General features: G+C 41.5%; 2 protein-coding genes across 5 annotated transcripts; one reads left to right on the plus strand and one right to left on the minus strand.

Annotated features, from left to right (window-relative positions):
- The first annotated feature begins 1,222 nt into the window (after positions 1 to 1,222).
- On the plus strand, positions 1,223 to 16,505 carry pabpn1 (poly(A) binding protein, nuclear 1). Of its 4 annotated transcripts, none has more exons than XM_074622547.1 (7): positions 1,223 to 1,694; positions 4,569 to 4,677; positions 5,421 to 5,488; positions 6,984 to 7,090; positions 8,125 to 8,212; positions 9,699 to 9,850; positions 15,784 to 16,505. In XM_074622547.1, the coding sequence occupies exons 1-7, from the start codon at positions 1,560 to 1,562 to the stop codon at positions 15,977 to 15,979; spliced, it is 855 nt and encodes a 284-aa protein (XP_074478648.1). In that variant the 5' UTR covers positions 1,223 to 1,559; the 3' UTR covers positions 15,980 to 16,505. The 4 variants fall into 4 exon arrangements, with proteins under 4 accessions (XP_074478648.1, XP_074478650.1, XP_074478647.1 ...); XM_074622549.1 differs by lacking the exon at positions 15,784 to 16,505 and adding an exon at positions 14,609 to 15,369; XM_074622546.1 differs by lacking the exon at positions 1,223 to 1,694 and adding an exon at positions 1,966 to 2,125.
- Positions 16,506 to 17,191: 686 nt separating this feature from the next.
- On the minus strand, positions 17,192 to 22,699 carry ngdn (neuroguidin, EIF4E binding protein). The gene is made up of 11 exons (XM_074622545.1): positions 22,602 to 22,699; positions 22,264 to 22,323; positions 20,985 to 21,056; positions 20,712 to 20,849; positions 20,525 to 20,609; positions 20,360 to 20,412; positions 20,054 to 20,165; positions 19,614 to 19,788; positions 18,397 to 18,550; positions 17,570 to 17,633; positions 17,192 to 17,414 (listed from the first exon to the last, which is right to left on the minus strand). The coding sequence occupies exons 1-11, from the start codon at positions 22,620 to 22,622 to the stop codon at positions 17,395 to 17,397; spliced, it is 954 nt and encodes a 317-aa protein (XP_074478646.1). The 5' UTR covers positions 22,623 to 22,699; the 3' UTR covers positions 17,192 to 17,394.
- Between the last annotated feature and the right edge of the window lie 2,342 nt (positions 22,700 to 25,041).

Here is a 25,041-nt window from a genome sequence, read left to right on the forward strand (position 1 = left end):
ATATGTCTGATTGCGGTGCCATTGGGGTATGTGTTGTGTGTGACACGGGTTTAAATTCTTGATTATAAATCTGAGGTTTTTACCTGAGTGGCAGTATTTTAAATAAAGGTCACTCAGGTCACACTTGGAGGAGACAATGTATATGACAAACTCAAAAATGTGCCTGGAATTAATTTGCTGAACAATTAACCAATTTACTCTCTACCACTGACAAGGGGATAGGATTGACAGAAATGTAATCCAATTAATCATGTGTTTGTACTTTTTTGTGTGTAACAACGGTTTAAATTTAGGTTTTTACCTGAGTGGCATATTTAAAATAAAGGTCACTCAGGTCACACTTGGAGGAGACAATTTATACAACACACTCAAAAATGTGCCTGGAATTAATTTGCTGAACCACTTTACTCACCACTGACAAGGATATGATTGACAGAAATGTAATCCAATTAAAAGCACACATGCATGATTTGGGAACTGGAAAGTCCTGGCGCGATTATCCAATAGATTCACAGTTCAAGATGTTTATTGCCACGCCAGTTATACAGGTACAATTGTGTGAAATGCTTTTTGCTGGGAAGCTCCATTAAAATAATAAGTTATATTACAATTATAAAAGGAAATACTTTGTACAAGGGCATATTAAGACCATATGTGTGTGACAAGGGTTTAAATTCTTGATGTAAATCTGAGGTTTTTACCTGAGGGGCATATTTTAAATAAAGGTCACTCAGGTCACACTGGAGGAGACAATTTTATATGACACACTCAAAAATGTGCCTGGAATTAATTTGCTGAACAATTAACCAATTTACTCTCTACCACTGACAAGGGGATAGGATTGACAGAAACGTAATCCAATTAATCATGTGTTTGTACTTTTTTGTGTGTAACAACGGTTTAAATTTAGGTTTTTACCCGAGTGGCATATTTAAAATAAAGGTCACTCAGGTCACACTTGGAGGAGACAATTTATACAACACACTCAAAAATGTGCCTTGAATTAATTTGCTGAACCAGTTTACTCACCACTGAGAGCGGATATGATTGACAGAAACTCTAATCCAATTAAAAGCACACATGCATGATTTGGGAACCGGAAAGTGCTACGCGATTATCCAATAGGAGCACTCCATACACCAAAGAGGCGGGTCTAGAATCCTCCGTGGACCAATAGGATTGCGAGTTTTCCGCCCGCAGTGATACGTTGACTCCGCCCCCTCGAGGCTTTCATTACTGAACTGAAGAAACGCCGCCGTAGAGAGTCCTCGCCTTTTTTTTATATATACTCACTCATTTAAGTAAATAAACTAGGTTACTCGTGAATTAGGTGACCGTCGAGTGAAACACTACTCCCCTAGTCACCGTGGTATGCTGTTTGAGTAGTAACCGGGAGTGTAGTTAGCGTTTTATTCCCCCGTTTTAACTTTTTCTTAAGCGGCGTTTTTTCCGCCGTTGCTCTCCGCTCTCTCTACCTAACTCTCTCTGTGTGCGAGCAGCGCGGCCTGCGACGCTGGTTTGGCCACGAGGCGCCGTCGGTACTAGTCGGTTCAGGGGCGATGGCGGAGTTCGGTAACGGACTGGCGGAGGAATCCCTGCTAGACTCAGACCCGGGACATCCTGAGCTGGAGGACCCGGGCGTCGGCGACGAAGAGCCGGGGCTAGAAGAAGGAGAGGCCGCGATTGAAGACCCGGTGAGTGAAAGAAGGAAGAAAAGGCATTGTTTCATCTGTGTGTTTAGAGCCATAATGGCTGCTCATGGACACGTTTTTATAGGCCAAAAAAGGGGGGAATAGTTAATGAAAGAAAGGTTATTTGTTGGGTTTTAACACATTAATATGTTGGGTCACATGTACGTTGTATTATCCGACATTGTGGTTCACGCAGTGCAGTAGAAATGGGTGGTGACATGCGTGGTGTTGGCGGCCATCTTGGCGCAAACCAGCGGCGCCAGTTTCTCTGCGCCAGGGAGAGAAGTAAGGGGGGGAGGAAATCCTGGTCTAAAAAAAAAAAAAATGCGAGACGGAGATACAGGAGACAGTCAGGGGCGAGGGTAGGACAGGCCAGGCCGCCATTAGCCGCCTGCTGTGCGAGTCTAACCAGCTTTGAGACGACCTGCTTTGAGGTAATGACATCTTTTATAACATCTAGTTGTGCTGCTGCAGGTAAAGCACATGGTGTGTGTGTGTGTGTGCATGCTAATAACCTGCAGCCGGCTAACACTAGCTTAGCTCTAGCATCAAAGTGCTGCAGCTACAATGACCAGAGGACATGTCGACCATATTCATTAGTAGTCACGAGTTAAAAAAAATGTATTTGCACCCTAAAAACTAATATCTAGCAGAACCCTGGCATGCATAACATGCTAGCTGATGTTAACAAAGCCAGCAGGGTGGAGATGGCAGTTTAGACATACGGATTTTTGCATTGTATGATGATGATTCAAGATGCACAATTTGGTGCCTAATTTTCATTTTCCCAACACCTTGCTGCACACTCCCTGTGCATATTCCCTGATGATAATGTCTGTGCAGAACCTTCCAGGTGGGGTTTTTGAGGTTGTAGTACAACAGCAGGAGAAGCAGGGGGTTGCGGTATATTTGAGGGGCTGGGTTTGCATCCTTCAATGTTTTTGCCAGAGCAAGGAGAAGGGAGGGGAGTGAAGGAGCTTGTACTGAATATGCGACAAAAAATAGCTGAATACTTTCTCCTCTTCCATGATCTCGACATGATGCATGTAGCTAAAGGTTGCAGGGTTGGAGAAATGATGGTGCCATTATCATCACATGTCACTGAGAGACCTGAATATGGGTGTCTATGTCACTGCACCCAGTTTGTACAAAGAGCCTTTACATTACAGACCCTGTCAGCACAGGCAGCAGCAGCAGCAGCAGCAGCCCTGGATGGAGCTGGAATGACTCCCACTGTGCTGCAGTGCACCACTGTCAGACAGGAGGGTCCGCTCCCCACGTGAGGACACACAGCCATCTCTCTGTTCACTATAGGAATATTTAATTTTTGTGTGGCAGTGATGCCTTTCACTAGGTCTTCGGTCCGCTCAGATCAGATCATCGTCACTAGCCCCCATATACATATTTCCAGTTCCAAAAAAGCTCTTAATTGAATTTCAGTTGTAGTAAAGCTGCAGCAAAATCAATTTTCTTATTGATGAATACACCGATTATTTATTGACATGTTCAGGGTCAAAATAAGCCAATGGCAAAAGCTTATCAGGTGCAAGAGCCCATGTGATGTGATGTCACCCAGAAATATTGTATTTATAGCAGAGAGAAATGAGCACATATTCACATTTGTATATGTACATGGTAAACGGCTTAAAAATGTCTTGAATAGTATTGGTACCTTGTGTTTACAAATATTTTTACGCATCCTATGGATTCTGAGTTGTATGTCTGTTTCTGAACATAGGCTTAATAGTCATTGAGAAGTGACAGGAAACTGGAGAATTTAGCGTGCCATACTGATTTTTATCAGTTTTGTTTGTCTATCATATTTTGAATTATGAATATACTGATACCGGATCTGCTATCAGGCCGATGCAGACTCAAATAGCTGGATTAGGTATCACTGATAATGGGGCCGATCTATTCAAATCAATTCTGTTTACATAATATATACCCTTTATACTGAAATCTGAATTCCTAGTCCTATAAGTTTTGACCAATTTGTTGCTGTATTAAATAGCTTTACACTAGAATTGTAATTCCTGTTAATTTTGAAGATTTTTTACCAAGTTGGTGGTGTACAACTTATTTAATAATAATAAATAACAATTCAGTAGATTTATATCTATGTATTTATTTGTTACATTTTGTTTTACAAAGTTAGTAAAGCAATGTTTAAGTCAAGCCTGATGTGGTCTTACACATAAAAGAATGATCCCAGTCCCTTCCACACAGGGAGGCATACAACTTATTAATTAAACACTGGTATCGGATCGGTACTCAATATCGGCTGATACCCAATGCCGAGGTATCGCTATCCTTATCGGGACTGAAAAAGACGGATCGGTGCATCCCTGTTTTGAATGCTACTCAAGCATATCATGGCCTGCTGAGGCACATTTTTCAAATGGTTTTACAGTCAACTTTCAAGTTGTAGGAGGCAGCGTCTGCTAAATTTGGGCTGTATGGTAGAAAACACTGTAAGATGTGGGGGATGAGATGCATTGCAACTACAGTGATGGTTCAGGACCAGTCAGACGGTAAATTTTTAGATGGAAGTAGTCCCAATGTGTGGGTTTTTTGATTTGGGCAGAAACAACGTACACACTTGCTTCTCTTTTAGATTGAGGTCGTGCTGTGGCAGCACCATCACTTACACAGATTCAGCATCTCCTTGCTACTCTGCCATCTTCCTGGCGTTGTTAAAGAGGTGTCATGGCCCCATTTGTTAATGATGAAATTTTCATGGCTAGATTTGTTAGTTGGTCAGCACTTGTTAGCCTAGCATAACTGTCATCCACATTGTGTGATTATGGCACTATTGAGTTGTATTATGCTTATGATGGACTGACGGCTCTAATGAAACTTGTTTTTGTGTTGCAGGAGCTGGAGGCAATCAAAGCCCGGGTGAGAGAGATGGAGGAAGAGGCAGAGAAGCTGAAGGAGCTCCAGAACGAGGTGGAGAAACAGATGAACCTCAGCCCCCCACCAGGTTTGCATGTGTTTTTTGTGAGGGGGACACCTCTTCTTTTATCCCTATCCCACATTTCCTATCTCTCGCTCTACTGTCAAATCATCGAATGAAGAAAGTATATCATAATCTTAAAATAATCTGATACTCTGCTGTTGTGCCTTCTTTAAATAACAAATTTAATCTCAAACAGTAAAAGGAATTGCCACATTCAACAAGTGACCCAAAACTAACAGTTTCTTATTAAAATTCAAGTGTAGTGCATGCAATTAATTATTAGAAAGCCATCCACAAGGTTAGAGTAAGGCATCTAATCCTATATTTGGTGCCTGAGTTGGTTTAATAAAACATATTTGTTTTATGGCTGTATACTTAATTCAACTCAATACAATAGAGCAATAGCATATCTGCAAGAGACCGCATTGTGCTATTGGAAGGCTCGTTTCAGACTGATCCATTAGTAAAAGGTCTATTACTTGATGCTCATCCTACAAATCAATTTGTATATTATAGGTATGATAGTCTTGCAAAAATAGACACAGAGAATGTGGTGAATCAAAAGTGAAAAAATAGTCTTGAAACAGACAAACCTTCAGTTAGAACTTTTAATCTTAACAGGTAACAAGATTAACTTCTCTCAGCTCGACCTGAAATGGGAAATTGAGTGTCGCCCTCAGACTTGTACCTGATACACCACTTATTCATTGTTGTTATATTTTGTTGCTCATATAGATGTGTTTTATCCCCCTCTCTCCCATGTGCAGTCGGCCCCGTCATCATGTCCATCGAGGAAAAGATGGAAGCAGACGGCAGATCTATTTATGTTGGAAACGTGAGTAATTGTCTCATACACATGCCATTTTAGCCACATTGTCTCATTTCTTGTTACAACTTTTGAGATGACGTCAAAGAAAAATTATAAAATTATTTAAGAAAAGGTTCATCACAGAATTGTAAAGTTCCTATAAAAACTCCCCCCTTGGACTCTTGCAAAGTTTTACTAGTTTAAAGTGGATGTTGTTGTTTTTTTTAGTCTGGATTTGTATTAGTTTTGTGCATCTGGACACTGCAGTTCTCCCCCATTCTTCTTTGCAAAATCACCCAAGCTGTGTGAACTACCATGGTGACAGTCAGTGAAAACAACAATTTTCAAGTCCTGCAACAAATTCTTGATTAGATTTAGGTCATGCTAGTGCCAGGGCTGTAATATTGTTGTTTTTCAGTATTCTTAGCCACTTTTAATAGAAATAGAATTCCTTTATTTTCATTACGAGTACAATGAAATTAAAATTATTAAAATTAAATTAGCAATCCTGACGGTACATACGCATCTATTAAAAAATAGTAAAAGTGAATAAAGGAGTAAACTTGGCGGCCGTAGATGGGATTCACAAGACTAGACTTAACATTTGTGAACAGATATGTGAACAAAAGCACTGAAAAGGAGAGCGTTGAGCCGCTGCGTCTATGCAACTACAGTTGCTTTACATTACACATTTCATTACTTTGTAGCTTTGCCATTATGTTTGGGTTGTGGTCTTGCTCCCTGTGGCTTAGTCCCAAGTGCATTGTTTGGGTCTTCAACTCTCAGAGTGTCCTGTGGGTTTTCTGGCAAACAATGGCTTTTTCTTTGCTACTCTGCCATAAAGCTGCGATTGGTGTAGCACCCAGGCAACAATTGTTTTATCCACATTGTGTTTAATCTCAGCCATAGAGCCCAGTTGCTTCTTCAGAGTTGCGGTTTGGTAGCCTCCCACACTGGTGCCCTTCTCACACGGACACTTTTAGGACAATGATTGTGTTTTATATTCAGGCTTGATTTAGAACAATTTGTAGAAAGATTTTTAATCAGTTTGTCAAAGACATTTCCAGTTCAGTGTCAAATCATTAATAATAATAACTTTATTTATATAGCACCTTTCAAAACAAGGTTACAAAGTGGTTAAATACACCTACTTAGATTTCATGTTGTATAAACTCCAAGTGGGTAAATACTTTTTTTTATAGTCAACATACTTAACACGTGTTTCTATTGCTGTCTGCATCTATAGTTTGTTTTTTTTCTTAGTATTTTTGAATGCGTCAATCTTTTATTTAAAACTTATACGGTATTTTCTGTTTTCATTACCAACTCTCTAATTTAGTACATTATAGGTGACATAAAAGTCTTCATTTGGATTCTTGGTCCAGGATGTGTGGATGTGCCTAATAGACAAAAACTAATATAAATGTTAAAGCATAAGCTGATAAAAAAATATAATCTTAATTAGTAAGTATTGGTGATGCAGCTCTCTTGATGTCTAACCTTTTATCCTGTCTTTCTTCAGGTGGACTACGGTGCCACGGCAGAAGAGCTCGAGGCTCATTTTCATGGCTGCGGTTCAGTAAACAGAGTCACCATCCTGTGTGACAAATACACAGGGCATCCCAAAGGGTAATACACCATCATTATACTCTATCTTCTCTCTATGCAGTGGATGAATCAGTGGAGGGGTGGATGACAAGTTATCATTTTCAGTCTTATGTGGCAAATATACCAAAGTCGTGCTGTTGGCAGAGAAATAAGACAATCAAAGAGTGGGTGGACAGATTTTTACAAAGCATCAATACAAATAATGAAGTTTCACTAAAGCTGGATGGATAAATGTGATTGCTTTTGTTAAAAAAAAAGCCAGGGCTCAACAGTAATGATTGGCTGGGACCAGATTGATCAACTTTCACCATTTTGTGAGTTCTGGTTTCACTTTTCCTGTGTTTCATAATTATAAAAAAGCAAACACCAAAAATTGGGTCTCCGCTGCTGTCAGCATAGGATCTTCTGTATAGGTAAATAAAAGTTGCATTAAATCCCACCAGAAGTGGCTTTTGACTTTATACAAATTAAATATTCACCTGGAAGAATAGATTTCTTTACCAGATAGATGTTTGTGACCCTCTTTGAAATACAGCAGTGGTATTTCTATCAAGAATCAAGATACTGTTGCTGTCATGATCTGCATGTTGCTGCTTTTTGGTTGGAATACTTCTACGTGTGGTAGACATGTATTAGACATGAATGTTTTGTGCATTATTCTGGGTGAATAACCTAAAGGGCCTCAGAGTCTCTCACGCATGGCCTGTTTAATGTGAGGAGGTTCTGGGTGTGCGGAGGTAGAGATAATATTAAGACCTTGGAGATGTTATGACTCCTATGATATGGATGAGTAACTGTCTTCATCGGGGGTTACGCACATCGTCTCCCTCCTCTCTCCTTCATTGCATGATTACACAAGTATCTAGGTACCATATAAGGCAGAGTGAAATGTAAGGAGACATTTTGGTTTGACTGTCCCTGCATACATGCTGTACGTCAGACTGATGTTATTCACATAAGGACAACTGAAGCTCATCCAGTTTATTTTTTCTATTATTCATCAAAGTGAAGATTAAGTTTTCTACATTAAGTTGATTGATTTTTTTTTTCTTCAGGTTTGCCTATATTGAGTTTGCAGACAAAGAGTCGGTTAGGACAGCCATGGCTTTGGATGAGTCCCTTTTCAGAGGAAGGCAGATAAAGGTAAGAACATTTTTCTTCTTTTTTTCTTCTTTTTTTTCAACTGTGAGGTTCTCACATTGAATTTCCAGCAGTCATGGGTCAAAATAACAAGAAAACTGACAACATTGTGAGAGGAAGTAAGAAAAGGGCAATGTGACGGTTTTGATTTAGTCTTAATGAGAAGCGTAAACGAGATTAACCCTTGTGATCAGAAACTGTGGCTTCATCATAGCGAATTGTTGAATATTGGTACATTTACAAAAGTGAACTGAATTGAACCAAAAATAATCACAGTGACTACCGCAACAAAACAGTTAAGGAATAAGCATTATTTGATCAATTTAGGTGATGCTTGAAGCGGCAAAAACTACTTTGATCTCTCTGCCAGTTGTGGGTTAGTTTTGTGGGCTTGTCCTGTTTGGCTGAGTGGGTACAACCTCCTTTGTGCTTATAGAAATATTACAATGTCTTAAGGCCTTTGCACACCAAGACCATATTTTTCGTCTGAATTTGTTGCATGTTTAAAAATGAATACAACCTCAGGTCGTGTCAATCGCGTTTACAAACCGACTTCGAAGCTTTCGTCCGTCCTAAGTTTTCGGAACAGGTTTGATTTTCTGTTTTTATTCCCATTCATCAAAAGGCAAAAGAGGGTAGTTTGACCACTCAGAGCCACTGTCCGTGCAAACATCATCCTCCAAAATGGCTTCTGATAAACATTCACTTCGTCTCCCAGCACAAAGCTCTTGTACGATAAAGAAATAAAAGAATACAGAGATGCAGGTTTTAAAGATAGATTTTGGCCGGTGATTGCAGAACAGCATGGAGTCAGTGATGTTTGCAAAACAAATTATGTAATAATTGTGCTCTAGGCAGCTAAACGATATTTTCTTGCTAATGTCATTCCTTCATAAGCCCTGTTTTGGACAAGTGCTATCCATTGCACCCACATAATTAATTCAGTTTTGTCTCATAATGCAAAATTTCGCAACAAATAGAATAATGCAAATAATTGGACCCAGTGTGAAAGGTTTCTGTGTGTAATATTTTTTTATCAGATGATGGATTTAAAAACGCATACGAAAAATACAGACTTGGTGTGCAAAGACCTTTACCTTCATTCTTGCTGCTTGACAAGGTTTCCGACCAGGCTCTCTCTAGCTCGTTTAATGATGATTTCTTGTTCTCTGGTTAATGTTTTCCTAATATTGACACCAGCCGATCTGCAGTTGGGTTTGAATTGAAAGGCGTTAAATGCTTTTGTCAATGTGGCGCATGGTTGGAACCATTTAAATAAAATCATCCATAGAATCCTAAATAGAACTGAAAGGAGAATCTCATGAAACACTTTTTGGAATGAGATTTACTTAATCTCTCACTTAAAAAATATTAAGAATTTAAGCAGTTTCCTTTAAATCTGACAAAGTAAAATCTGTTTAGAGGAGAGCCACAAAATCGATGGATGTTAGTTTGTGTAATGGTCCCTCGCTTGATTATCACTCCTCAGGTGGGCGCCAAAAGAACAAACAGACCAGGCATCAGCACCACAGACCGCGGCTTTCCACGGGCTCGGTTCCGGTCACGGGGAGGAAGCTTCTCATCGCGTGCACGCTACTACAGTGGCTACACACCACCCAGAGGCAGAGGACGGGCCTTCAGGTGAGCTAACGCCTAGACGCCTCACCTCTGACACTGTGGGAGAACACTGCACCTGCATGCACTGCACCTCACTCACTGTTTGCTCTTAGAGAAAATTACGGGATAAACAAGGCAGACCCTCATGGCCAACCAGAATTAACAGCTGCTCTTACAAGATTTACATACATTATGATTTATTGTAGTGGTATTTGTTGTGCAGACGAGGGATTCAGGTAAGGAGAAAACAAGGATTAGTCTGTTGATAAAATATTCCACAGCAAGTTAACATATTGCCTGTTTTGGCCCTCAAATTTAGTCAGGGTTAACACTGTCCTTAGGGCTGGGCGATATGGCTTATAAAGAATGTCTATTTTTAGAGTATATCACGATATACGATATATATATCAGACCTATATCCGATAAATTATTTTTAATAATTACTTCGACAGAGCGTTTCCATTTTAATCGGCGCAGCTTTACAGCACTGGTTTAGCCGCCCAGGAAACTCGCAGACCAATTACATGCATTGTAAATCTTTTCACGTATTGCCAATCAAATCTGTGCATTCCGTTACATACTGCGACTCGCGAAAACAGCTTTTTTCCAGAATGGACAGACTCTTACATGTTCATTGTTTCCATCGGCAGTTCAAAACCAGTATGTCTCATATGTTCAGAGACCGTGGCGATTATTAAAAGCGTCTTTTTTGAAGCGGAGGCCGGCATCTTCCATTACCTTTTCTGACCTCAACACGTATGAACTCGTTTTGGCATTTTACTTCTTCCGCTCTCTCGAGACTCTTTCCCTGTTCCCTGCTTCCCTCCAGATACAAAAACACACACCCCATACGCACGTCCATGCTCATACGCCACACACACTCACCCAGGAGACTGCCTGCCCTGTGAGAGGGAGAGAGCCTTGGGAGAAGCGAAAGACCAAAGGCGAGTCTCATGCCCGCAGCTTACAAAAATGACAATTAATATTTATACTCAATGTTGGCGATAGTCATTTACTAAATCCCACATAGAACAAGCCGCAATACATCAAGTATATTCGATATATCGTCCGCCCCTAACAGTCCTCTCCTTGCATTTTATTACAAGAGGAACAGGACAAGCAAGTTGGAGGACTCACTGATCATCTCCATTTGATATACTTGATAGGAAAACTCCCAGGGAAAGAGGGGATTTATAAATATATAATAAATGGATAAAGAAATTGCTTTTTAACTCTAGACTTATTTGGGCAGGATAGTACGGTGTGAGAAAGGGGTATTAAATGTGACCATGTTGAAAGGACTGGATAGGATGAGCAAGAAAAGATTGGTTAGGTAGACATAGAAATGCAGGTACATGCCACTCAAACATTCCAATGTTAGAAATCACATCACATCAGTTGTGGGACTGAGGGGCTCATTGCATGCCACATCACATATAAACATTTCAATTGAGCTAAACTGTCTCGGTGCACATCAGTTTGTTCTTCCCAGGCTGTACATACATTCTGCATTAGTTGGCACCATACTTGGGTTAGTGCCAATGCAATCTCCTGCAACTTAATGATAACCGAAAAGGTACTGGTGTAAAGCTCCAGTGGCTGTAATTGGACCATTTATGCCAGCGGAAAGTGCGAACCATTTTGCACAACTGAGAGTTTTGTGACCTGTAATATTGCTTCACTCTACTGTGGCATTGTGGTAGTTGCGTTTGATGCTCCATCCCATCAATAGTATGTCTCATTACTGCCATTACTGTGATGTGTATCGAACAGCAGAATAAGCCTGGTGTTGATCAGAGTGTGGTGCACTGGGATTCTGGTGGCTTTTTTACATACAGTGTTTTGATGGGCTGTTAATTCAGAGCTCTGCGGAGGGGACCTGTGAGTGTTTTGTAGTCTAGTTTCTACTGCAAGGCCACTGCAAACTTAAACTGTTTACAGTGTGTGATTATTGGCCGTTAACTATTAACTAGAGCTGCACAGTTCCTATAAATGAGATGATGCAAAAAAACAATCAGGTTGGTTTAAACATAATTGAACAACATAATCTACTGTCCCTTTCTGTAAACTATGGTTAGCCCTTGTGGGCAGTGAGAAATGAAGGCTACAAGGAATCTCACTGGTAACTCCATATAAGCCCTGTGTAGCCATCTTGTTTTTTTCTGTTGAGACTGACAAAGGAGGTGTGGTGCCAAACACGTTGCTCAGCATGCCAACTTCCCCACACATGCACTGAGCTTTGAGACGGAGAGATTCTGATTGATTATCCCTGCAAAGCATCTGGAGCCTTCGGGCCTTGGCTGTTGCTTCATACTTAATGTTCAACAAAAGAATATTTTTCCAGAAGAAAGATGCTGCAGCAGTAATTTTAGAAAGAGTCTAAAAAACCTTCATACAGAGTCCTTTATTTCAGCGATTTAAACAGTTTGCCAGGTTACCTTCAGAAAAGTCCCAATTTATTCCATTTTATCTTGTGTATTTCTCTTGTTTCATTGTTGCCCTCGCTCTTGACTCGAGTATTTGTGCAGTGAATTCCCATTTCAGCGAGGCTGCTTTTAAAGTAACCACAAGAAAGGGTTACATCTCTATTCATTCCTTTGTATGAGAAAGTGTCTGAACCTCAAGGTCAGAATCTCTCTAATCTCTGTATGCTTACCCCAGCCACTCCCACACATACCAAGAAACCCTAACCCTGCCAGTTTACTCACTGGGATTTGGCCTGAGCTGCAGGACAAGGCACACAAAGACTAGAGACAAGTCTCCAAAAGCTGAAAGTACTGATAGTAATGGGTAGTTTATTAGCTAATGGACTATTTTAATTTTACTTTAAAGGCTTTAAGTTGTTAGTTTGTGTGTGTAGGTGTAAGATTTACTGTGATCGCTGAACTTTAAAGTTCCGTCTGACTGATTTGTAGTTATGTGAAGATAATGAAAGTAAGATTGGACATCCCATCCAACAGAATAGCAAAAAAAAGTAACTAAATCTCAGAAGGCTGTGCTATAAAGACGCACACAAATAATTAAACGTCTTGAATATGTTATTCGCAGTCAGTCAGATTGAACCAGGCAGTTCCAAGGTCATGAAAGGATTCTTGTTGTTGCCAATAGTGATTTGACTGTAATGACTGTACTTGTAATCATAGAAAACACCCTCCAGAGTATTACTGATAACCACATAGTGTATCTTCCCATTATCTAACAGCATTGGTTAATATGTTCTAATCACACACAGAGAATAGCAGTGAGCAGAGAGTTGGCCTTGATCACTTCTTGCAGAGGAGAGCAGAAGGGCTGTCTGGTTGTTACATTAGGAATTCATCACTAGCGCTGCAGTTGAACAGAATCAGACTCGGATCTACACCAAATAACGCTTTTTTCCCCCCACACTCGTGCCTTGTCTTGTCGTTGGAACACATCCATGGTGAAGAAAAACACAAAATCTTTGCATTGACCCATTGTGTACTTGGGGAGATTTCACAGTGCTTGGCTGTGGTAATGCAATTGCAGTCCAAGAGATACGTTTCATTAAATTATCCCAAGTGTGCCTTGGCTTTGTTTATAAGAAGTTGAGCTTCAACAAGGCCACTGCAAGTGTGTTTTTTGTGCAGTAAAGTAGATCCTCTGCTGCCAAGATTTAATGGTATTAAAGGACAACAACGCCAAACAGTGGCGTCTGTCTAACACTTCAAGTCCTTGCACCCTGACTGAGAACAAAGAGTCATTCATGTTTACATGCACTTAAAATATTGGCCTCTGGCTGCAAAAAGTATCTTCTCCGGTATTGCATCCATTAACATCACCGTTATCATCATCTTCCCAAGTCGGCATGGTGAAAAGCCAAGATTTTGATGTGAGCCAGAAGACGCACATACTGTACTCGTGATGTGGAAGTTGGCTTTTCTGTGCTTATGTAGAGGATATGTCTTTGCATGTACATGAACCCCCCACCCTCCCCCACACACACACATACTCCAACCCAGAATCACCTTTTACAGCGTTCACTCCCAGAAACGAGGGTTCATTACTGCAGCCTGACCTCAGCATCTAGCCTGACGACCACTGGCTTCAGTCCCAGTGTGACATTTTTTTGTGTTTGTTGCCACTGAATGATGTGAGAAAGAGATGATGATGATGTGTGGAAGGTTTACTGCTGCCTGGCTTTTGTGTGTGTGTGTGTGTGTGTGTGTGTGTGTGTGTCAGGCAGCGTTTTGAGTGTATAATGATGGTGCAGTTGTGAGTCCTGTCCCCCAGATTGTCAAATGTGTGTGTGTGTGTGTGCACTGTGTCTTGCTGGGGGTATATGTGTGGTGCTGTTTGTCCTCAAGGTCTTTCCCCACAGTGACCCCCGAGGCGGCTCTCGCAGAGAGAGACGGAGAGAGAGAGAAAGAGGGAGAGAGAGTGCCTTGATGTCCCCTCACACCCACACACACTAATTATTATTATTCCAATATCTGGAAATTAAACACTTTTCCTCTCTTTGACAAAGCTGCTTTCAGCTTCTTTCCGCACTGTAGTTCCAGATTGACTTCTTGTAACGCAACACCTTGTGAGATCAAAAGCCCAATACCGTTTAAGTGACTTTGTGAACACTGTCCTAAACGTTCTGTCATTCATTTTGATACACATAAATATATTCTTTTCCCCTTCAGTTTGCAGACCCTTTCTCTGGCCACATTCACACACACACATATATCTATATATATATTATATCACACCAGGAAATTGGTGTCTTCTTAAGCCAACCAGAAAAAAACTCACCCTCTTTTTCTCTCTCTTTTCCAGGGGCCGAGGGCGAACAACATCGTGGTATTCCCCTTACTAAACACCCCCTCCCTCCCCAACACTCCCTTACTATCAACCCTCTCCCCTCTCTGTTCCCATTTAAAATAAAAAAACACACAATGAAAAAAAAGTCCTCCCCTTTCCCCAACAATAAAAGAAGAGAACCCCAGAAGAGAGGAAAAAAAAAAGACAAAAAAGGAAAAAAAAAAAAACACCTCTCCTGGACAGAGAGACTGACTGGCCGCAGTGTGCGATTGTGTGTGAGCGTGCGTGTGCGGAGGTTGATGCGGTCACCCCTGGTAAGGTATCAGTTGGCCATTGGGGAAAGAATACGGTGGCTTCTTTGTTTTCTGTTGGTTTTTGAGGGGCGGGAAAGGGAGGGGAGGAGGGGGGAGAGGAGAAGATGGTGGTATCTCAGGCTGCAGATGTGTCTCCTTTGGTCTGGCTGTGACCTCCTGCTTTCACACCATCACCAACACAGCCCACCCACTCACCCTCCACCACCACCAAAACAAGAAAAAAAAAAAAAGAAAAAAGAAAAAAAAATTGTGGGGGGAAACGGCAACAAGAAAATATACTGTTTATTTTTTTTGTTTTTAATGTACCGTACATATGTGAAACTTCCACTAGCCAGAGTATTTGTTGTTGTGTTTTACGTTTGTGGTTTGGAGTATATCATTACCTCCCCCACCCCTTCCCTCAACCCCTTCTGTGTCCGCCGTTCTCTGCCTCTCACCCTCTACCCTCGCTGCATTTTATAACTCATGCTTTTTTCTCCCCCCCTCCCTGCCTCCTCTTTGGCTCATCACACCATGGATTGTGTTTTTTTTTTCTCTGGACAGTGTTGGACCTTCAGTGTTCAGTGGGATTGTACATGCATAGATTTTTCTTTGATTTTTTAAAAAAAAAAATTTACTCGTGGGCGGGGTTCCTCCCGCTGCCATCTCCCCGCTGCTTGTCCATACCGCTCACCTCCAACTCAGGCATGGCCACAGCTCGTTTTTATTCTTTTGACAGGCATCAATGTTTTTATTTCGTGCCACCCTTCCATCCCCTCCCATCCCCACCCCTTGTTCCCCTCCCTCCCCTCACCCTCTGTGCTCCTTGTCTCCCGTGTCTCCTCCTCCCCTCCCCCATCCTCTCTCTGTATATTAGACCACTTCTTGTCGTTTCAGGTTTCAGGACCAGTGGAGGCTGACGACCCCTCCCCAGGTGGCGCAGGCCCCCCCCACTGTCTCCGCAGCGTCTCTCTCTCTCTCTGCTCCCGCTATGCACACTCACCCCATCCTGTCCGTGTGGGGGGGCGGGGGAGGGGGACAGGGCGACCACAGGCCCGCCGCGGGGGGCATTTACTACAACAGCAAACGCTGATGATGCTTTTAGTCCCTTTTCACACTTCAACTCACTCACACGCACACACACACACATGGACGACAAACACACACACACCTGTTCAACATGCACCACAGCACACACGGCACTTAACAGGCAGCCAATCCAACACATGATTTATATACAAGAGAGCTGAAGCCAACATAGCTGAGTGGCGGGCAGGCAAGTTTGCGTGAGAGTGAGGAAGGCAGGACCAGAGACGAGGGTGTTTTTTGGGGTGTACAGTGCGGACCTTAAGGCGCCCCCTTTCTCTGACTACGCGCAGTGCAGTCACGGCTTGTCTGAGGAAGGCTGACGAGCTAACGGCATTGATTATTAATTTAATGAATGGAGTGGGTCGGAGATGTTATTTTAGGGTGGGGGAAAATAGGGGTGGGGTTTGTGTGGAGACTTTTTTTTTTTTTTGAAAAGGGAGTGGGTTTGAACAAATGTTCTGCTTTTTTATTTTTAACCCATGAGTCTGTAATTAGAGAAAAAAAAAAATAAAGAAATTGTGTAAAAATGAGACTGCGTCTGTGTGAATTTGTTCTGACACCTCACTGGTCTGGTTAAGTGATGGTTTAATTGTGTCTGCATACTATTGTATTGGTTCCCTAACGAGCAATACCATGTTGAATTACTGCTCTGCAGAAAATGGTATTGATCTGGAATACAGGCAGGCCAAACCTTAAATAATTTAATATTTAGGTACGAGACCACCTCATAATGAGAGGTAAACTTTACTTGATTGTACATAATGTATGACATACTGATTAAACTGCACACTCACCTCACTAGATAAGTAAAATTCAAGCGTCATTTGATTTACAATCACGGTTTTCCTACTGTGATGTGAAAAAGGTCTATAGGAATGCATAAATCACGCTAACAGTAAATCAGGCAGTTAACACCATACTGTTTCTAGCCCAGTGACACGAGTACTAAAACATTTATTTGTGTGCCTGCTGCACCGGGTTATTTTGACCTTGAATCAGTATCTGGCTGCTTCTCAAAACTGAACTGAATATTTGTAAACGTGTCCTTAAATGTCCTCTGCTGCATAATGTCCTCCTCTACATTACCATGGTTCTCCTAGCAGGGGGTTAATTAGATGGCTCAAGGAATGTTTTTTTCTTTTTGATTGATGGCCTGTTTGGCAAGGAGGCCCTGTGACTGCCCTCTAATGGAGATAAATAAAGTGTGAAACACAAATACAAGAGTAAACATTAATTGTTTATTCCACAAACTGAATGAAAAAGTCACACTATGCAGAGGTGAAGAATTTATAACTGTAGCACAACTGATTTATTGGTAACAAAATCCTATTGACTAAAAAATGATGATGGCTGTTGGTAAGAAATCCTCTTCATGTCATCATTTGGTCTTCTTACATCATTGGATGTCACGTTTCAGGTCTACCTGTGCTTCTTAAAAGCTGCAGAGAAGGATGTTGGTGATTATTAACATGAAACATGTTATTTGGAGAATTACATAACAGTCAATTAAGTACAAGTTCAAGTTAATTGACGCTGGTTTTTAAAGAAATGTCAGGAAAGTAATTTGTATTGTGGTATATTTGAATGTCCTCACCTCTTCTTTTGGTTTTCTTCTTCATGACTTTCTTCTTTTTCTTGGGGCGAGAGTTATCCCCGTCCTGCACCAATAGAGACAAAGTGTTTGAATCAGTAGCCGCATTAAGAATGTGATCTAAATAAATAAAAAAACCAAACCACAATGCTCCCATTCATACTGGACGGAGATGAGCCTGTTAGCTAAATCACTTCGCGGCGTCTCGTACAAAAAATCTAAACATAGCACATGGATTTTCCAAATACATTTAGCTGAATGAATTTTCCGCATCTGTGAGCAGCAGCATGAGATTGGGCCAGTCATTATTCTGACTCGTTAGTGCATTTTATGACAGCAGAAAGTGAATTGAGACAGGAAACAGAGTGGGATGGCATGCCAAAGCTTTGTAGGCATCAAGTGTAAAGGTTGCCAACAGCTCTGGCAGAACAGCACCAGACAACTAAATTACCAAGATAAACAAACGTATGAGTCACGTCAGGTACAACATGCCAAAAACACACAACAGAAGTGTTGTGTTCGACATTAATTATGCTTGGTAGCCCAAATTGAATAATAGCTCATATAAATAATTCAGCGTGTCCTTTTCTCCTCAGTCCAGACTCAGTCAAGAGTCTACTGCCACTCCCACTAAAACCCTCCAAACACATTCTGAAGGGGGAGTTAAATAGATTTTCACATGACTGGACCGGAGCAGCACGGTGGTACAGTGGTCAGCACTGCCACCTCACAGCAAGAGGGACGCTTGGAGCCCTCTCCTGTAGCTCAGTGAGTGAGATGTAACCGCCTCCCTGACAGGTTGGTGTAAAGATGTCACTGTAAGCTCTCACCTGCCCGCCCTCGCCGCCCGTGAGTGCTGAGATGTCACTGAAGTGTGTGATACCGCTCAGCTGGCCGGACATGGACATCGCGCCTCTCTTTCTGCTGTTCTTCTGGCGTTGTGGCATGTTGAGACGCACCATCATCGACTCCTCGTAGTTTTTCCTTTTGAAGAAGGGAAAGGTTATTGTCAATGGAAACTCATATCTGTAAAACGTATTACAGGTTTCTTTAAAATATTCACTACACCTGAGGCCTGTACTACAAAGCAGGATTTGGCGTTAGCGAGGTAACTTCAGGGTTAACCCTTCAGGGTTTTACGTCGTACTAAGGTGGATCACTTCTTACCAGGGTAGATCTCCATGGTAACTTATGCTGAACAGCTGACCTGCTCCGGAGCAGGTTATGTTCCAGATAAGAGATCAGCTCGTATAAAAGCACCACCTACTGACCAATCAGAGGTCAGTGCGCAGATCGTATAACAATATTAAACACATATGAAGAAGTTTAACTAATAATCCAGGCTAAAAACAACACAGTTGTACGTACAAATGCAGGAGGAACAGCTGGATTTATGCTGTGGGTGTTTACCGCTTTGAATTATGTTTTTATATTAATTTTTTCACTTGCTCTTGAGTCCGTTTCACACCATCGGAGACGGGGACGCAGCTGAAAGAAGGTTGAAATAGTCATACACGCCATATCTTTCCTAAAGGGCATGATGAAGTGTAATTAAATCATCACTTACACTTCTAAAAGCTATTTATATCTAGACGACTATATCTGACATTTGAGTGTTCCGTTAAATTAATAAGTCTGTTAATTTACACATTCACACATCGGGAGTTTCTTCTTTTGCCAGCTGTCCTTCCTGCATTCGGCAGCTTCAACTGTGTTACTTTTAGTCTGGATTATGTGTTTAACTTCTTTGTATTTGTCTTATATTATAGTTTGCTCTTCATTTGTAAAATGTGCCGCTCTGCCTGTATGTCTGCAAGTCTGTGGACTTGTCCATGTCTGTGAACGCACTCACAGCCAGATGGGGAAACCCTGGGTTGATTTACTGAGTTGATAACCAGAGCCAGATAACGAGAAGATACCCTGGGTATGTTGAGCTCGCTTCGTAGTACAGGCCTCCAGTCTCTACATCCTTTCATCCTGCATCTCATCCAGTCAACTATCGACCTTCGTGTGTCTACCCGTTCAAACAAAGCAGACAAGTAAACACCTGTGTAGCTCCTCGCGGCCCTCTCGCTCGCTCTGGAAGTCTCGCCTGTCCCTGATCTCCTCTGGTGCGTCGCTGTACTGCTGTCTCAGCTCCTGGATCACGGAGCTTCTGAGGGCAGCTCGCCGCTGACGGTCTGACTGAGCCTTCTTTTTGTCTGCTTCTGTCATGTCACCGTCTGGGGGGGGGACACAGGTTGAGAAGAGAATCTTTATTTTGATTCACATTGAGCCACAGCAGAAAATAGCACGACTAGCCGTGCCAAAAGAAGCACAAGCAGCTGTTAAGTGGTGTGCTGCTCGCTTCATTCCAGACAACGTAATTAACTTCCACAGAAATACTTCTACCTTCTTTGATCAAATGACTAAATGTGGAATTAATTAGTATTTTTTTATGACAAGCAATGAAACAAAAACTGTTTAAAAAAAGACAAATGACGTTACCATAATGCACTGGGGCAATCTTTGGCGGTACATATTTCCTGCCACTAGAGTGGGCTGCTTTCTTCTCCGTCTTATTCTCAGCTTCACCTTCAGACTCCTCAGATTCACTCAACTGGTTGACGTAGCAAAGATTCAGTCAGACAGTTACAATGCTGTGTGTTTAGTATTTACAATGTTGTTATCCTTAGTTAATAAAATCAATGGTGGCTTGACTGATTAAATGTCTTAAAGCAATCGATAAGGTTCATTTATGATAACCACCCAAATAAAAAAGGGGTTAAAATGACAACAATATTCGGCCCTTACTTTGCTGATGAGATTCTCAGGATTAGGACGCAGCTGCAACGGGTCATTTTCAGCTGAAATCAACAAAAGCCGTCATTATACACTGAAGCCTGTGAAACATACAGTCAAGGAAATCAGATCATTAGCGGATGCATTCATCGCAAACCAACACAAAATCAGTCTTACCTAAACTGCCGGTGACAGCTGTGCGCACCAGTTTATCAATCTGGTACTTCAGTTTGTGGTCTAGCGGTCGCATCTTCTCCAGGACCTTGAAACAGGAGGAGAAAAGCAATGAGATGCTGTGTCAGCTGGATAGATGAGAATAAAAAGGTGAATTATTATTAGAGGCCTGTTTCTACAATCATCTCACTGTTCTGATTGTGACCAGTCTGTTCAAGGCGTCGCTGTCTTTTATTTTGCCTCCTTCTGTTTTGATGCTGATCAGGTGAGTGAGGTCTTGAAGGTAGAAGAGCAGCAGGTTATAGCGAAGGTCCAAGAAAGACAAACCCTGCAGGGAGAGAAGACGGACAGCGAGTCAGAAAGAGGCTGTTTGTCTAGACCAGACCTGGGGAAAACAATTCCTTAGTTTGTTTCAACCCTGAAAGAGACATTTCTCTTCATTTAAAAGTTGTCAGTTACTCACCTTTGATGTCTTAAATGCCCCATCTTTGACTTTTGTTATCAGTTCACGGACATGACTTGTAACTGAGGCCACCTAAAGAGAAAAGTGACAGTGTTCCAGCTGTGAAAACTCATAAAATCACCACTGTGAAAGGTGGTATTGGTATATGGTATTTTTTATAGTATATTTTTCTATTCTAATATTTATGACTTTTACAGCACTCTGCCTGTATTTTTTAATTCATCTTAATATGTTTATTTTATTTACCAAACACCAAAGTAAACTGCTTGTAAGTGAATAACCTACTTGACAACAAACCTTATTTTGATTGTGATTGATGATCAGTCAACTAAAATACATAATACAACAGGAGTATCCTAAGTATATTATTGTGTAATATGTCACCATGAGATCTAAGCAGGGTCTGAAATTAACCTTTTTCCTCACCTGCCACTGTGGCAGGTCACTGAACATTCCTACCGGCCACTCGTCTTTTTTGTCTGCCACTTCTGAAATCTATGTGGAACGCTTTGAAATTGTAAACACTGAGTCAGTGGTACCAGACCGTAGAATTATGGAATATATCATGTAACCTTAATGTATGACTATATTTGGTAACACTTCATTTTACAGGTCCGCAAATTTCATGGTAATTAGGTGATAATTAGCAAGTAACCCATTTGAAATTTCTGCCAAATTACCCCAATATTTACCTCCAAAACCAAAACTAATAGAAGACACTTCTGATCAGGCACTAATCTCACCATTGTGTGACTTTTTGTCTACACAGATGTAATCTGGTAGCTAATGTCATGATTCAGGGAGTTTTTTAAAGAAATTTCAAAGAAGTAATTTGCTAATTATTATCTATTTATCAGCAGACATGGAAATAAAACTTATCAATTAACTTTGTATTCTTTTCCTGGAAATGTATTAAATAAATTACAAGCTATTGGGAAATAGCAGAATGTAATTATTAAATAATGTTTATAGTAAAGTAATTTTTAATAAATCTATAGGTAATTATTGGGGTAATTTGGCAGTAATTCTAAATAAATTTCAAACAGGTAACTTGCTAATTATCACCTGAATACCATGGAATTTGTGGACCTGTAAAATGAAGTGTTATAATATATTTAATTTAGGCTTTAGAATTGCTTTTTTTTTTAAATAATATTTCTTAATATAAGGAAACCCTGTCTGCCATGGTGGCATGGTAGATGCAATGTGTTTGTAATAGTAATATCTCTACTAGTAAACATTCATTTTAACAATACTATTACAGACACCCAGTTCTTACCTGTTCTGTGAGACTACTCAGCAGCTGTACAGCTGTAGACAAATCACTTTCAATTAAATCCTGCCAGAAAGAAAACATGTCAGAAATACAATGTAAAGCCATTCAGTTACAGTGAAATGAGGCTAATGTAGTATAAATGCTACTAAAAAGTAAGCCATGTAGTAGCTAGCTGAAGTCATTAAAAACACTATTATCACTCGCTTTTATCAATGTCACGTATAAAAGATAGTTTCAGAGGTACACGATAAATCGTTGGCATTGTCTGTAATGGTAACATGCATTGTAGAAAGATAAATACATGTGTTTATTAACTTGCTAGCTAGCTAAGCTCCACTCACGTTGTCAACAGAGGCCGCCATTTTGTGTCAATGTGGTCTACGGAAGCTGCAGAGGGACAACAGTCATGTTCGCGGTGATAGAATGTTATTGTGATAGAATGTTAGTGTGATGGAATGTTATTGTAATAGAATGTTATTGTGATAGAATGTTATTGTAATAGAATGTTAGTGTGATAGAATGTTAGTGTGATGGAATGTTATTGTAATAGAATGTTATTGTAATAGAATGTTATTGTAATAGAATGTTAGTGTGATAGAATGTTAGTGTGATGGAATGTTATTGTGATAGAATGTTATTGTGATAGAATGTTAGTATGATGGAATGTTATTGTAATAGAATGTTATTGTGATAGATTGTTATTGTAATAGAATGTTAGTGTGATGGAATGTTAGTGTGATAGAATGTTATTGTGATGGAATGTTATTGTAATAGAATGTTAGTGTGATAGAATGTTATTGTGATGGAATGTTATTGTGATAGAATGTTAGTGTGATAGAATGTTATTGTGATGGAATGTTATTGTGATAGAATGTTCACTCCGACCGGACATGATTCTTTTATCAAGGAGCACAAAAACCATCTTGGTAGCCGAACTCACAGTGCCCTGGGAGGACAGGCTACCCATTTCTCACCAACTGAAAAAGGCCAAGTACCAGGATTTGATTGATGAGGCCCTAGTCAAAGGTTGGTATGCAGCCTTATTCCCCATCGAAGTTGGCTGCCGCGGTTTCCCAGCAACATCAGTGCGCTACTTCTTACAGAAGATTGGTTTAGAACCCAAACAACTGAAGAAAGCCACTGGAGAAATAGCCACGGTAGCCGAGAGTAGCTCAAGGTGGCTCTGGTTGACAAGAGCCCGCAGTTGGAACCCTTCTGCAGGTGAAGGCTAATGTAGTCTCCACTGCCCCACTCTGGTGAAGCGTACAGGCTAAGGGGCGAAACGCTTATGACCCTGAGATACCTGCTGAAGATGCAGAAGGGTTCCCATCAATGTGAATGCTCTGACCACCTTGCCACCAATGAATGTTATTTAGAGGAGGACGTGCAAGTCCTAAGTTGCTCCTGCAGTTTCTGCTTGTAGCAAAGCATCTCTGATGTTTATTTCACCTTAACTGTCGTGACCATGGGGAAAGGCCCATTGGCGGTGGGGGAAGACCCACGGACATCCATGAAAGAATGGACGACAGCTCGGAAAGACGGCACGCAATAGTGTCAAGGCTAGCACCCTGAAGCACTGCACAATCAAGCTACAAGTACTAAACAGAGAGAATACCCCCAGGCAGACCGAGGAGGGGGGGAGGATAATCTGCCATTAAGGACGGATCACACGGCCACAGACCCGGACAACGATATAAGGACTACGAGATTGGATACGGCAAGACAGGATGGTGAAGACAAAAGAAGATGCACCGTCTGCGGTGGACTATTCAAGAACGAGCGTGGCGTGAAAATTCACCAAGGCAAGTCCAAGTGTAAAGAGCAACTAGAGCAACGCAAAGCAAGTAATACTACCCAGAGAGCTATCTCTGAGTTTATTAGCACAGCTTGTCAGTCGGTGGAGGACCAGGGCCAGGAGGCAAACCACAGTGCCCCGGGCCTCTCTGCTCAACCTGCTCAGAGCACAAGAAGAAGGGGTGAATCCGAAAGCCTCAAGGGCTTCGGGAAGAAGCCACGTCTGAATTTACCACCAGCAGCAGATCGCAGATGGGCACAACTGGACAACGATCTATGCATGTCCCTGGATAACATCCTGAAAGGAGATGCAACTAAGAAGATAAAGACCATGGTGCAAGTTGTGTATCAGGCATGCCAAGATACCTTTGGGGTGAAGGAAGGCAAAACTCCCAAGCCTCCAGCAGGTCCCAGTAGGAGGCAGCGCCAGATCACAGAATTGCGGAAAGAACTAAGGACGCTCAAGAAAAGGTGGCGGAAAGCAGACGAAAGGGAAAAAGAGGCCCTGAACGAACTAAGCTCAGAGCTGCGGAAAAATTTACTTCAGCTTCGCAGGACAGAGACAATCCGAAAAAAGCAGAATGAGAAGCGCCGACAGAGGAAAGCCTTTTTTAACAACCCCTTCCGGTTCACAGCTGACCTCCTTGGAAAGCCTAAAAGTGGAAGACTGTTATGTTCTCAGGAAGAAGTGGAGGATAGTGTGGCAGCAGCACATGGTGATCCCAACAGAGACATTCCACTGGGGGAATGTCCTTCCCAGCTGCCAACACTTGGGCCACACACCCCTTTCAACATGGCAGATTTCACTCTTGACGAAGTAAGGGCAGTAGTGGAAAAAGCTCGGGCGGGAGCGGCTCCAGGTCCGTCAGGCACGACTTACAAGATCTACAAAAACTGCCCGCAGCTACTGAAGAGGCTATCAAAGCTGTTACGGACACTCTGGAAGAAGAAGCAAGAACCATGGCTATGGTCACTCGCTGAGGGCTG

Source organism: Sebastes fasciatus, chromosome 21 (genome assembly GCF_043250625.1).
Source record: "Sebastes fasciatus isolate fSebFas1 chromosome 21, fSebFas1.pri, whole genome shotgun sequence".
Classification (NCBI taxonomy): Eukaryota; Metazoa; Chordata; class Actinopteri; order Perciformes; family Sebastidae; genus Sebastes; species Sebastes fasciatus.

What these genes read in the sequence shown, in the direction of transcription:
- pabpn1 (XM_074622547.1), top strand. Translation starts at nt 1,560, where the DNA reads ATGGCGGAGTTCGGTAACGGACTGGCGGAGGAATCCCTGCTAGACTCA. An exon ending in GAACCTCAGCCCCCCACCAG is followed by an intron (nt 4,678 to 5,420) that starts GTTTGCATGTGT and finishes TCCCATGTGCAG; the next exon opens with TCGGCCCCGTCATCATGTCC. An exon ending in GATCTATTTATGTTGGAAAC is followed by an intron (nt 5,489 to 6,983) that starts GTGAGTAATTGT and finishes GTCTTTCTTCAG; the next exon opens with GTGGACTACGGTGCCACGGC.
- ngdn (XM_074622545.1), bottom strand. Translation starts at nt 22,622, where the DNA reads ATGGCGGCCTCTGTTGACAAC. An exon ending in GACTGGTCACAATCAGAACA is followed by an intron (nt 20,610 to 20,711) that starts GTGAGATGATTG and finishes TCCTGTTTCAAG; the next exon opens with GTCCTGGAGAAGATGCGACC. An exon ending in CTGAGAATCTCATCAGCAAA is followed by an intron (nt 20,166 to 20,359) that starts GTAAGGGCCGAA and finishes TACGTCAACCAG; the next exon opens with TTGAGTGAATCTGAGGAGTC.